We start from the raw sequence: 14,298 nt of genomic DNA, 5'->3' as shown, positions 1-14,298 counted from the left end.
TCCTCCTTTGAATGTTGCCCTTGGCCCTTTCGCCGCAGAGATCCCCATAGAATATAGTAGGTCAAGCAAGCAGTTAGCAGATGCGGGTCTCTGCCCCTCTCAATGCGTCGAGTTAGTCGATGCAGGTCTCTGCGCCTCTCAATGCCTCGAGTTAGCATCACCATTTGAGAACTATTAGAGTTGCCCTCCTTTCCTTTCCTCCCTCAACAAAGTAACTAACTAAATCTTTTAATCTTAACTACTCTTTTTAAAATTCACAAAACGACCTAATTGTTGAAAAAATAGTGAAATTTTCTGTACACTAGGCTCAAGCGAAGCCCCTCGATGGACCCATAGCAGACTGTTTAATTACATCTTCAAACTTTGAAAATCATGAATGACGCATGATTGTTCTCTAGCCATCATCACCGCTCGTCTACCCATCTATACCACCAAACTCACATTTACCACCGGTGTTCATTCCTTTGTGCATGCATTACCTTCCAGTTCAAGGGTTTTGTTTTGTTTTGTCTGTACCTATTCTTGCTAAGGATTTACAGTAGTCGTCATGCCTTACGTTCCACCTCACCAAAGAAGCGGAGCAGCTTCAGCTTCTCTTTCAAATGTCAATGCCAATGGTAGCTTGCCCAAATCTCTCGACGGACATTATTCCGCTTCAGGAAAAAGCTTTGGTTGCAGTAAAGACTACCAGAGTAATTCGAACAGACGAGGAGGAAGTTCGGGTTCAAATCTTCGCGAAGTCGGTAATGGCAATGGCATTAGCTATTCTCATAGACAGCAGACGGATGCCCGAGGCTCCTCCATTCCCGAGGCTGTCTTCCCCCAGTGGCAGCCTTCCGAACGCATTCGCCGTTTCGAGAATGATCAGGTATGACTCAGGCTATTGGCACTAGCTCTTTGGAACTATTCGAAGTAAAATTTAGGTCTTGCGCTGCTAGAATTCAGTCCCTAATTAGCTGTAAAATAGATTTTTTTTCACCACATTTCATTGCGGATCAAACTTGAAGTCCTTTACCTTATTTTCTATTTCATTACTTCATTGGCTTGATTTCTTGTCTTTCTTATGAGGGCAGCAGTTCTTGGCACTTGCAATAGCATGCCCAAGAAAGTGCGAATTCATCTTTGTTGCATATTTTTTGCACCCTAAGATAAATTTCTTCTTCTTAAAATGAATCTTACGTCTTTACGCTTCAATTTTTTTTACAGAAAACTCTAGCCTCGTGAGGCTGTATCCAGGGCATTATATTCGACTTAGCTGCAATTGCAATTACCTTTGCATTACACACTATTTGATTATAATTGTTGCAAGTCCAAATGTGCTAGCAACGGCTCCTGTCAACCCCAGGGTAGTAACACTAAGCTGAGATTAAAGTAAATGGGATTTAAAATAAAATAAATCCTCCTAGATTTGAAACTTAAAACTTAATTTAAGATTGAAAAATGGAAGGAGAACAGCATCTCAGTATTTTGAAAATAGACAAAGAGAAGGAGAATGTCATGTCCCCTTTTCAAATAATAAAAAAATAATAATCTTTGCTAAGGCAGGCAAGCTCAAGAAAGTGAAGTTTCAAAAAAAGGGTGTTAATCTTTGGAAACCGCTGGACTAATAAATGAAAATTATTATTAAAATATGTTTTATTAACCTCTCTTGGACGTGAGTTACAGTTATACCCTCTTTTAAGGGGTTTGGAGGCATTTTGGGCTGATTGGAGAACTGGATTTTTGCTCATTCTTTGTTATTATTCAGAGGCTGCCAAACCTGTGGAGAAGAAGACCCAAGAACGGGAGTTTGCAGGTTTCTAAGGAGACCCAAGAACGGGAGTTTGTAGGTTTCCAAGAAGGCTAAGGACGGGAGTTTGAAGCCATTCCATGTGCATGCTCATATAGAGTTTGCCTTTGTGCTGAACAGTGCAGATTTGTGAGTTTTCGGGTGTGTTTTTTTCTATGAGTTTGGTGTTTACAGTTGAGTATTTCATATCAGTTTGGGTTGTTGCTGTATTTCAGACTTTAAGGTGTTAAAATAGAGCTGAATATATGTATTGGGACGTGATTAAACTTCTGAGATAGATTATTAGTGTTTTTGTGGTGTTTCCGGGCATTTTTGTGTTAATTTCAGGAGCCCGATGAGCATAGTTTTTGTCCTACATTTGAGAACTGTTGTGTAAAGGATATACGGATCTGGAAATGTCATTTTGTAAGCTGTTATGTTGCTGAAATTTCTGTAAAAATGTCCAATTTCAGATTTATTAATAATAGGTGAAGCTGTGAAGCTTTTGGCACAATTTCTGGCATACCCGATTTGGGGTTTCTTGAGAAATTTGGTGGATCTTTGTGATATTAGTTGTTTGATCTTGAAAATCTGATTAGAGGTTGGAAATATCATACAAAATCAGAAAAGGGACATTTCAGTGGTATCAGAGCCATGATCTTGCCAGCCTGAGGGTTTGTAGAAGCTTGCATGTCAGTTTTGACAACTACCCAGATCTTGCATGTCAGTTTTGACAACTACCCAGATCTTGCATGTCATAATTTATGATTGCATGTTGCTTCTAATCAACTGCATGTCAAAATTTATGGTTTCATGCTACTTCTAATCATTTTCATGTTAGTTCTTAGTGAATTTGGTGGTTGTAGAAGTTTGCATGACAGTTTTGACAACTACCCAGATCTTGCATGACAGTTTTGACAACTACCCAGATCTTGCATGTCACTTTTGACAACTACCCAGATCTTGCATGTCATAATTTATGATTGCATGTTGCTTCTAATCAGCTGCATGTCAAAATTTATGGTTGCATGCTACTTCTAATCATTTGCATGTTAGTTCTTGGTGAACTTGGTGGTTGCATGTTGCTTCTAATCAGTTGCATGTCAAAATCTATGGTTGCATGCTACTTCTAATCATTTGCATGTTAGTTCTTGGTGTTTGAAGAAGTTATATCCTATTGGGGTTACACTCTACTTTATCTAGAATGGACAGGTATAGTATAGAGTTTCAGAGGACACGATCTTGGACAATTGATATCTAGAGTCAAAATAGTAGAAAGGATGGTTATTTAGACATTCGAGATAAACTTATGAAAATAAGCCATGACATGTCTGAACAGTTGATTGAGCACCACCGTATAATGAATGACATGTTGTCCGACCCAGCTAAGGTGGATAAGTTGACTAGATTTCTATTTGGCAGATTTCCTCACAGGACAGATGACACAATTCCCAAGAACTTGCATGAGGAGTTTGAGAAACTAGTTGATAGCCAGGTAGAGGTCTCAGATTCTACTCTGCCACAGGAGGTGGTGGGAAAGGATATTACGCAGATTGATAGTAACGGTCAACTTGATACTCAAATTGAGACAATTGTTTATAGGTCGTCAAAGGGTGATGCCACAGGTATTCAAGATGGTATAGTTACAACAGGCAGTGACTACAATGTAGTGGGTTCAGATGATGATTATGAGGATGTTGTTGTGCAGGATGGTGAGATACTTGGTAGAGATGAGTAGGCATTGAGCATTCATGACTTTGCTGAGAAAGAGTACCAGGCACAGTTAGATGCTTCATCACATGAGGTTGAGGCTGGTAGTACTTCACATGATTTGTCCAGCCAGTTGAAGGTGAACAAAGATAGTATTGTGACTTCATTACCTCATCATGACAGGTATATGGAGTTAGTTGGTATTGGTCATATTACTCAGGTGAGGAGTTTGCTTGAGTTACCAGTTGATTCTAGTTTACGGATATGGATTTGAGATTGTTATATTGGCATTTGGGATTCAGTTGACTGGAGATCTTTAACACTTTTTGGTAGTAGTGTTTGTTTGGGTGCTATCATGGATTTGATTAGCAGATTACGCGGTGTTGTCTTTTCTTGTGCCAGTATCTTGTCTGATGTTGGTATTAGTTTTTATACACCGATGTTGGGCTTTGTTCATATATCCAGTCGACCATACTTGCTGGAATGTGTTGATGATATTTCATTTTTGGCAGTGTGTATAGATGAGTCCCAGGATCATATTGGCATTGATGACATCCAGGAGGATTCAGTGGGCAGTTTTGAAGACTTAGTTTCCTTGGGTATAGAGGAGTTGGACAGCAATGCTAATGTTTTTGATACTCTGTATGTTGATATGAGTTTTAGATTTGATTCACAGGATATGGATGGTAATACTCTACAGACTAGTAACTTTGAGGATACTCCTTTAGACAGTGCATCAGAGGAGGTTTGTAGGAGACAGTCAAGCCAGTGCCATCATGTGTTTAATCAGTTGAGAGTTAGTGACCGAGACATTGCTATCACTTGCCAGCATTTCGATGCTGCTCGTCAGTTGTTAGCAGTTTATGAATGGGGTTCTCCTACTAGTGATGAGCAGGGAGGCAGTTATCTTTCCTTGACAGAGTTCCACTTTTTATGGGAGGCTATCCAGATTCTGAGACAGGATTATATGCAGTTGGTAGCCGACAGAGATTATCTTATGAAGTGGGGCAGTACAGCATATGATGCATTGTTGGCCAAGGAAGATGAGGTGAGTGAGCTTACTGAGCAGCTTGAGGTGACTTCTGAGATTCTTGAGAGTACACAGTTGGCTTTCAAGGAGTCACAGTTTCATTTGGCTAAGGTGACCATGGAGTTAGAGCGACTACAGTCTTTACCTGATTCTATACAGTCACAAGCTGTGGTGTTTGGTGATCCGAGGATGTCCATGGCCGAGATTGTCAGAGACAGTGGAGATGGGGATGCATCCATTCTTGATACTAACATTGGCATATCAGGTTCATTCCCACTAGAGTCAGGTTCAGTTGAGTTGGGTGTTGTTGCAGATTGTTGTATGCCTGACATGGTGGTGGCCTCTAGTATTGATGGCATAGAGACTAGAGATGTATCAAAGATCATGTGTGATGTCGGTGAGTCGACAGTTGGCATGGTTCCTGCTAGTAATACTACTCCCTTGGTGATATCTTCGGAGGTAGTAGTCAGTTCCAACATGGTTAATGATCAATTGCAGTTAGTTTCATCTGGATTACAGTCTGAGCCACTAACTGAGATTGACGCATTCTATCGGCATTACACTGTGAGGTAGGCTCATCAATTTACCTTTGATGACCATGTTGATGAGATAATGATACAGAGATGTACTTTGGTTCCTAGTGCTTATCATCAGTTATGGGAAAATTTGATGCCTCAAGATGAGAGTTGTGATAGGCATGACATGGTGATAGGTTCTGCAGTTGACAGCTTGATAATATGTGACTTAGAGCAGGAGTTTGGGAGTGATGCTTCAGTGGGTGTTGTTATTGATTCTACTCCTTTGGCTATGACATCTCCTGACTTAGCTAGTGATCAGTCACAGTGGGTTGTATCACTTGTTCATGGTGAGCTGTTGACTGAGGTTGGTTTTTTTAATCAACATTATATTGCAGGGTATGTACATCAGTTAGCATTTGATCCTTGTTTTGAGGAGTTGATGGCAGACAAATTTGGTTTGGATTCCATTTCTTACTCTTTATTTTGTAATTTCTTTTCACCATCAGCAGTGCATGGGAGTTATGGTTATGAGACAGTGGCCGATGATTTGCAGAGTTGTGTTGACTGCAGGAGTTGTACATTGTGTGGATTCTCCATACTTGGTATAGTTTCATTCGAGAGCGTTCACCATTGTTGCAGAGTTGGATTGTACATTCCGTATAGGCCAGTGGGATGCGTTGATGGTATTTACTGTGTTGGTAGTTTGATTTGTCCACTTTACTTGGGTTCTGATGTTCTAAGAGTTTGTGTCTCATGGGTTTTTGACTATGGTGGTGGTGATTTTGGAGTTTGGTTGAGCTATAATTGTCAGTTTTATTATGGATTCCTCTTGGTCATATTGCAGAGGATATTGCAGGAGCCTGTGTTAATTGGTAGTAGTATAGGTCATGACTACATTTGGGATCCAGGTGGATTGATTGGTTTATTGTTCAGCCATTGCTTGAGGACAAGCAATTTTTGGGAGGGGAGGACTTGTCATGTCCCCTTTTCAAATAATAAAAAAATAATAATCTTTGCTAAGGCAGGTAGGCCCAAGAAAGTGAAGTTTCGAAAAAAGGGGGTTAATCTTTGGAAACCGCTGGACTAATAAATGAAAATTATTATTAAAATATGTTTCATTAACCTCTCTTGGACGTGAGTTACAGATATACCCTCTTTTAAGGGGTTTGGAGGCATTTTGGGCTGATTGGAGAACTGGATTTTTGCTCATTCTTTGTTATTCTTCAGAGGCTGCCAAACCTGTGGAGAAGGAGACCCAAGAACGGGAGTTTGCAGGTTTCCAGGGAGACCCAAGAACGGGAGTTTGTAGGTTTCCAAGAAGGCTAAGGACGGGAGTTTGAAGCCATTCCATGTGCATGCTCATACAGAGTTTGCCTTTGTGCTGAACAGTGCAGATTTGTGAGTTTTCGAGTGTGTTTTTTTGTATGAGTTTGGTGTTTACAGTTGAGTACTTCATATCAGTTTGGGTTGCTGCTGTATTTCAGACTTTAAGGTGTTAAAATAGAGCTGAATATATGTATTGGGACGTGATTAAACTTCTGAGATAGATTATTAGTATTTTTGTGGTGTTTCCGGGCATTTTTGTGTTAATTTCAGGAGCCCGATAAGCATAGTTTTTGTCCTACATTTGAGAACTGTTGTGTAAAGGATATACGGATCTGGAAATGTCATTTTGTAGGTTGTTATGCTGCTGAAATTTCTGTAAAAATGTCCAATTTCAGATTTATTAATAATAGGTGAAGCTGTGAAGCTTTTGGCACAATTTTTGGCATACCCGATTTGGGGTTTCTTGAGAAATTTGGTGGATCTTTGTGATATTAGTTGTTTGATCTTGAAAATCTGATTCGAGGTTGGAAATATCATACAAAATCAGAAAAGGGACATTTCAGAGAACACTCCAGAGGCTATGGAATGAGGCCAATTGGGTTGTCCAAGTTTAGTATGGTTACTACCTTGCCAAAGGCATAGTTCAGAGACATGCTTTAAAAACTACCTACTCAAATTATACCCTACTCTAGTACTTCTAGCCTAATTAATTTCTCATCTGTGCTCTGTTTTGTTTTGAGTTTTGGATAGTTATATTTTCTACGGAAATTACTGACTGACAACCATAAGAATATTCCTGATGAACCCATTAAATGAGTCATAAGAGATCTGCAAGCTCAAAAATTTGGTTCTTGTAATAGGCAAACAAAGTTGAATCCAGTAGATCGACAAGGTACCTATAAATTGTGTTCAAGTTCATTGTCCTTGGGTAGATTGACAAGTTCTAGTCTATGTGTGATGTGTTATGCATACCATGAACTTAACTATCACAAACGTAGAACTATAAAAGCAAATCATACCCTTGAATTATGCCAATAAGGACTATGGGACAATATAAATACTCACCTTTGATGGTATGGATTGTGATATTAGTGTCTCTTCTAGAGTGTATGTTACGCTTCCTTGAAAAATTTGAGGCCTTTTCCTTTTGTTAATGGTCAGCACGGAAATTTCAATCTACAAATGGTTGAAGCTGGTGTAAGTGCTTTCTAAGGACAAATTGACTAAGATTATGTGTTCAGTCACCATCCAGAAGCATATTTATTTCTTGTACATCACATGCTCATAATTCTTCATGTTTATTGTTTTCATTTTGGTAATATTCCAGAGCTATTGTTCTGTTTTATGCCCCTGATTCTTTAAGTGATCACTAATCTCCCAGACTGCAATCGTATTCATTTTTACCTAGTAACAACTGTTTGCTTCTACGTTACCACATTTGCTCAGCAGATCCCGATCTGAAATGTGGTTCACTTGGAATTCTGTCCACATTTGCTGTTTCTAACGTTGGGTGAATTCAAAGGGAATTTGACAGACTTTTAAAATCACTGCATGAGCCTGGACAGAATGCAGGGGAATGTGGAGCAAATTTGGTGGCCAACATTAGTTTTGTCGACTTCCAATTTAGTTAGAGAAAGATCATTAACTTAGTGCACTGCATGACTAGATTTATATTAAACTTCAGTTTTGTTGTACTCCCTATGCTATGTTGTTCAACGGAGTACAATGCTTATTGTATCAACAGACTAGAGAAAGATCGCCAACTTACTGCACTGCATGATTAGATTTATATAATCCCACAACCTGGCGACTAGGGCCCAAGACCATCCCTGTGGCAGAGAAAACAGTGGTGAAATAACAATCATAACTGTAAGACACCTTCGGAAACTCTGTTTCCACATAATAAGAATTGGTGTAATCTTCAGGGTCTGTTAGATCACGATTTTTATCCTGCGCCAGGCACTCACTGTTCCCACTATCGAAGCTCACCACCATTGGTTTGTACTGGTATGGTACTCCTTTTGTCAGTGTTTTTTTACAAAACAAATAATAACCCACGATTAAGATCAAAACATTCATGAAGGTCAGTTCAGCTCCTGTGATAAAACAGAACAGAAAAGGCACTGGAAATGAGAGATATAACATACCACAGAAGTGGCCTAGGCATTGGTAGGAGTCCATGTCATGTTGCTCACATTAGTAGGCGTCCAATTACCCATCATGATACTGTTTCCAACAATCTTAAACACTTGCCCATATTCGGCATGTTGAGTATGAGCAGCAATATTGATGTAGAGATACTATGTACTGGAGATGTAGAGCAATATTGATTATTTGCAGCATGCTAATTTGCTTCAGCAATATGCAGCATGATAATTTTCTGTCACATGATATTTGCCAGCAATAAATATAACTTATGTCTATTCGTTTCTTTTCCTTGTGATGGACATCAAATATATTCTGTAACCTCTATTTGAATAAGACATGCATATGGATTATTTCCTTTAATGAAAGTCTGCTCTCTTGCTTATATTCCTTTGATGGTGATGAGAGAATGCATTCAATTTCCTGATGCTTCAGCTATACGCAGCATGATAATTTTCTGTCACATGATATTTGCCAGCAATAAATACAACTTATGGCTATTTGTTTCATTTCCTTGTGATGAAAATCAAATATATTCTGTAACCAATATTTGAATAAGACATATACATATGGATTATTTCCTTTGATGAAAGCCTGCTCTCGTTCTTATACTCCTTTGATGGTGATGAGAGAATGCATTCAATTTCCCTGATGTATCTTTAATATAACTAGCAAGGTTGAATGGTTGCATCTATTGATGGTGAAGAGACACATCTTTTGTTACGAAGAGACACATCTTTTGTTACTATCTCTCATAATTAGATCATACCTCTTCATAACCAGACTGTTCGATTCTCTTGACTCAAATGCACTCTTTCTATAATTGGTGATTGATGCCAACCTTTAATTGAGAATTAATCTTCTTTTAGAATAATGACTTTTGGTATATGTTAATCTTTGTCAATGGTATTCTTAAGCTGTGTCTCTTAATTAGTCTCTATTGTTAGATTTGATCATAGACTAATTGTCTTAGGTGATGACATATACGTTGTTCATATTGTTTTTATGTTCTCGTAGTCAATAATGTATTGTTGTTATTGTGATGCTAAACCTTAATCTCAAGGAACAATATGACTTAATTCTTTCCATGTCATCATATGAAAGCCAAATTGATGTTATTCCTTATTTAACAGTGTTGTGGAGTCAATGAAAGTACTGTCTTCATATCTCATCGAGAGCCCCTATATTTGAACACTTTGTACTGTACAGAAATCATATTATGGTGAATTGTTTTGCTGTAATTGCATTAATGCTATTTGCCCAACGATACCTGGTGATTATATTTTGATTAGCCTTTAATATCTATCATCAATATAGATATGTCAAGTTAGACGCTCACCAACTAGCAATAATATTCTGATGTTATTTAATTATATATTACTTTATTTATTTTTGGTCGGTAATAAGAGAGTATTTTATTAATATTTAGAAATTTACATTACATAGCAATATAACATAGATGGCCATTTAACATAAGGCCTAAAACAACTATCTGGACCTTCAAAAAATAATCATTATAAAACCAGATTCCTAAAAACTGGCTATCTAAATCAGCCACCCGGAAAAAACTTCACCAAACCACCCGTTTGGGTTGTCTGCAACCTTCAGCTGATAATCCTTCATCTCCGAGCTGCTTCATGTCCACCATTTCCCCTCCACTCCAACAGGCTGCATTCAAAATGGGCACTAACTGCCTTCTGCTATTACTACTGTTAATGTCCAGCCATTCAAAATCCTTACATAGGTATCCTCGCTTCACAAACCTTCTCCACCACCGCATTTCTTCGCTGCTTCCACAAACACAATTACATAAATATTTCCTTCAAAACAGCTTCTACCATCCATCCACAACTCCAAAACACTCTCCACCACCTTAACACCGCAGTCGCTTCGACATTCATCAAAAAAGATTTATCAAAATTTCTTTAACTACATTTCATGATTGTTACGCACAAACCCATTCTTACACCAAAAACCTCCCTACCATAATTCAAATTTGTGGGAAAATCACCCGCACTACCAACCTCCTTCGTCGTGGGGTTGCTGATTGTCGCCTTCTCTGGGCAGCCACTAGAAACCCTATCACTCAGCAACCATTTTCCGCTTTGAAATGCTGGATTTCCTCCTTAAATTGCAGCAAGGCGTAAGCAATTTCCTCCTTGTAGGCCCTCTAGTTTACTCGTTTAGGCCACGATAGGAAGGAAAACCGTCCCACCTCATTCCTTCTTCCTCATTTGCAAAACATTCGCTATAATTGAAGCCATAGCGTGGGAATGGCCACTGTAGAATTCAATCAATCCCAATGATCAGGTCTTTGGGGAACAAAGCCTCCTACCCATTGAACCACTGGCGTGCCCTCGTTTAATTCCAACCCCCAAGCCACCACCATTGCCCCTACATCTGCTTGCACCTTCCAATGGTGCTTTGCCTCTTGAAACAAACGACCCAATATTCGTTGAACAACATTTATCACCCTCGGTGTTGGGCAAAGTAGGAGCAACTTCAGACATTTCTCCGTAAAAGTCCCAAGAAGGGCTTTCTGTTGCTTGCGAGTCTTGAAAGTAAAGGTTGGCTCCATGAAAATGAAACCACTTTTCACCACTTTTCCCAATGCCAAACCATTTTTGGCCTTGCGCATATAAAAGGCTTGCTTAATTACTACCTGACATCCCTTACTTGTCACTGTCAGGCTTACACACTTCAAGCGCCATAAAAACAAGGGTAACCTCAATCAATAGATCTCCTTTGTCCTTACTTTTTAAACTTTCCCTCTTCCAATTTAAAAAACACTAACTATGCCAGCTTCAAAATTTAGTAAAAAAACTCTTCATTCCAATGGCTACAAAATTCAACATGTCTCTCGCCTACCTCTTGAAAGTTGACTTCGATTTAAATAGAGCTTCCGCTTCCCCATTTCCCTCCCTATAATTATGGCCGACTTTGAAATCATCCAAACTTTCTAGCTCCTTTCTAATAGCTACAACATAGTTCTCCAAATGTCATGCCTTAATTTTGTTTGATCAAATGGCTTCTATTACTACTAAAGAATCTCCTTCTAAATGAAGCGGTTGCATCCCTAATTCCTTTGTGCATTTCACTGCTAGTAAAGTTGCTTTCATCTTAGCACTGTTATTCATTCCTTCTATTAATCTCATCCCCACACAGGCCATAGTCTCTCCTAACTGGTGTCTCACAATAAACCCAGCTCTAGAAGGGTCTGGATCACCCTTTGCAACATCATCAAAATTTGCCTTGACGTGACCATCCTTTGGGGCACACCATTTAACTAAACATCTAGAATTTTGCATCCATTTTATCTTGTTTCTTGCACCCCAAAGTTCTTATTTTTATCCTTGGCCACTGTTGTTGAATAACTCCATCTCTCAATTGGTTCCACCTTGTCTTGAAAAATGCGTCGATTCTTTTCATTCCAAATTTCCCAAATCACAATTGAGGGGCTTACATTAAACACACTAGACAACATTGCTCCCTGCTTAATCCGCGACCAGCTTAGAATTTTTTTTTTGGAGTTGACATCCAAGGGCCCAACCATCCCAACTTTCCCTGCACCATTTGACAACTTGAAGTTGCCACCTCACATTTTAGTAACAAATGATCAACTGACTTTTCATCTCTATTACACATAACACATTTTGTTGGGCCTTGAAATCCAATCTTTTTCCTTCTTTCACCTGTGAGGATCCTTCCTTGCACAACTAGCCAGGCAAAGGTTCCAGCCTTTGGGAGACAGTTTTTATGCCAACACAACTCACCAGCTTCAAAGGCTTCCAACCTACCTCGAGAGAGGAAATCATATCCCAACTTCACAAAATATTCACCTAAGGAAGAGGCACACCAACTCACTTTGTTTTCACAATCTATTAAGCACACCTCCCTACTAGGAAATAAATTCCTTAAAGAGGTTTGCTGCCGATCAGATAAGCCCTCTACTCTCCAATCCGTCCACTTACATTCCTTCCCTAAAGGTTCTTTGAGTCTCCATCAAATAATCTCTCACCTTCACCCCCCATCTGGCACAAAGAAATGTTTTCAAATCCTCATCGTGAAAAACCTATTTAACAACTGGGTAACCATTCCATGAATCCTCCCAAAAATTTTCTTTCCTGTCATCCCCTATCTTCCATGAAACATGGTCAGTAATCACATGTCTACATGACACTATAAAGTTCCATATAGCTGAACCATTTTGTGGATTCCAGATTGTAAGATTCCTTTCTACCTCATTGGAGTCTAAATATTTAGACCTTAGAATAATAACCCATAACTGCTCTGGGCTTTTATATAAATGCTAAACCAGTTTAGCTCCTAGTGCAATGTTCATCAAACTCCAATCTCGCAAGCCTGCACCACCATACTTTTTTGGCTTACAAATTTTATCTCATCCAAGCAAAGGAAGCTTATCTCCCTCCCCTGCACCATTCCAATTTTTTGCTCCACCATTTTGATCACTTTTTTTGGGATATTTAAGCACATCATTGAGAAAATGGGAACGCCAGACACAACAGATTTGAGCATTAAAATGTGGCCTGCTGAAGTCAACCACTGTCCTTTCCAACCCTCCATCCTTTTCAAACATTTCTCCACCATACCTTTCCAAAGGTCAGCCTTATTTGTGCTTTGAAATAAAAGGATCCCTAAATATCTGCTTGGTAGAGCACCATTTCTTATATTCAGGATCCTACTCATTGCTCTTTGTTTACATAGAGGGGTATTAAAAAACAAAATTTCAGATTTGTGCCAATTAATTTTCTGCCTTGAATCTTTTCCATACAAATCAAAATTCTATTTCATCACCTGAGCCCTCTCTGAAGCTTCACCTGTTAAGAAAGTGTCATCAACAAACTGGAGGTGGGAAATAATTTCCACCCCTTCAGCCACCTTCACACCCTTCCAAAGCCCATCTCTTCTCTTTTTACGAATCAATCTACCCAACACTTCTGCCAAAATGATGAAAAGGAAAGGGGATAGAGGATCCCCTTGCCTTATGCCTTTTTCAGTCTCAAAGAGACCTTTGGGGCTGCCATGGACCAAAATTGAAAAACGAGGAGTCGAGATACAACTTTTCACCCAATTTACCCATCTTAGATCAAACCCAAACTTCTCTAGCACCCTCAAAAGAAAAATCACAAGCCCTTCTGATATCTAATTTCACCATCATTTTTTCCAGCTTCTTCACCTGGATTGAATGAATCATTTCATGTGCTATAATCACCCCCTCATATATAGAGCGTCCTAGAGAGAAACCACTTTGTTCACTAGAGATCACCTCTTTCAAAACCCTTTTCAATCTATTAGCAATTACTTTTGCAATGATCTTATATAAAGTATTGCATAATGCAATTGGTCTAAAGTTGTCAAAATTCTTAACCTCATCTTTCTTGGGCTCCAAAGCTATATTAGTGTTATTCAGATCTTTAAAAGCACAAACCCTCCCCTTCTTAACTCTTCCACCAAAATGTTCTGAAAAACCAGGCAGGGAACCCATCAGGGCCTTGGAGCTTTGTCTTTACCAAGACCCGATAGGGATTTTTGCACCTCCTCCATAGAAACCTTTGCATTCAACAAATTATTATGCTCACCAGAGATCTTTTTTGGGATGCAAGAGAGCACTCCCTCTATGCCCATCACCTCTCCCTGCTCCTTTGCTCCTTTCCTTTTAAATAAATTTACAACTTCTTCATTAATCTCCCTACCTTCCTTAAGTAATTCACCCTCTATGTTTTCAACTGAAAAGATCTTATTATGAGCTCGCCTCATTTGTACGGAGTTGTGAAAAAAAT

At 39.0% G+C, this 14,298-nt stretch overlaps 1 protein-coding gene across 1 annotated transcript in view; it reads left to right on the top strand.

Annotated features, from left to right (window-relative positions):
- Window positions 1–452: 452 nt before the first annotated feature.
- The window catches only part of LOC149548317 (DEAD-box ATP-dependent RNA helicase 20-like), a 79,355-nt gene continuing 65,509 nt past the window's right edge, over window positions 453–14,298 (top strand). The window contains exon 1 of the mRNA XM_089792403.1: window positions 453–868. Within this exon, the coding sequence (XP_089648529.1) occupies window positions 548–868 (321 nt within the window). The 5' untranslated portion in view covers window positions 453–547. The remainder of the gene's footprint in view (window positions 869–14,298) is intronic.

Source organism: Cupressus sempervirens, chromosome 7 (genome assembly GCF_028749045.1).
Source record: "Cupressus sempervirens isolate cs-2001-9-10 chromosome 7, ASM2874904v1, whole genome shotgun sequence".
Lineage (NCBI taxonomy): Eukaryota > Viridiplantae > Streptophyta > Pinopsida > Cupressales > Cupressaceae > Cupressus > Cupressus sempervirens.
Note: the sequence above shows the minus strand (reverse complement) of the source record. Positions and strands in the feature narration are given on the sequence as shown.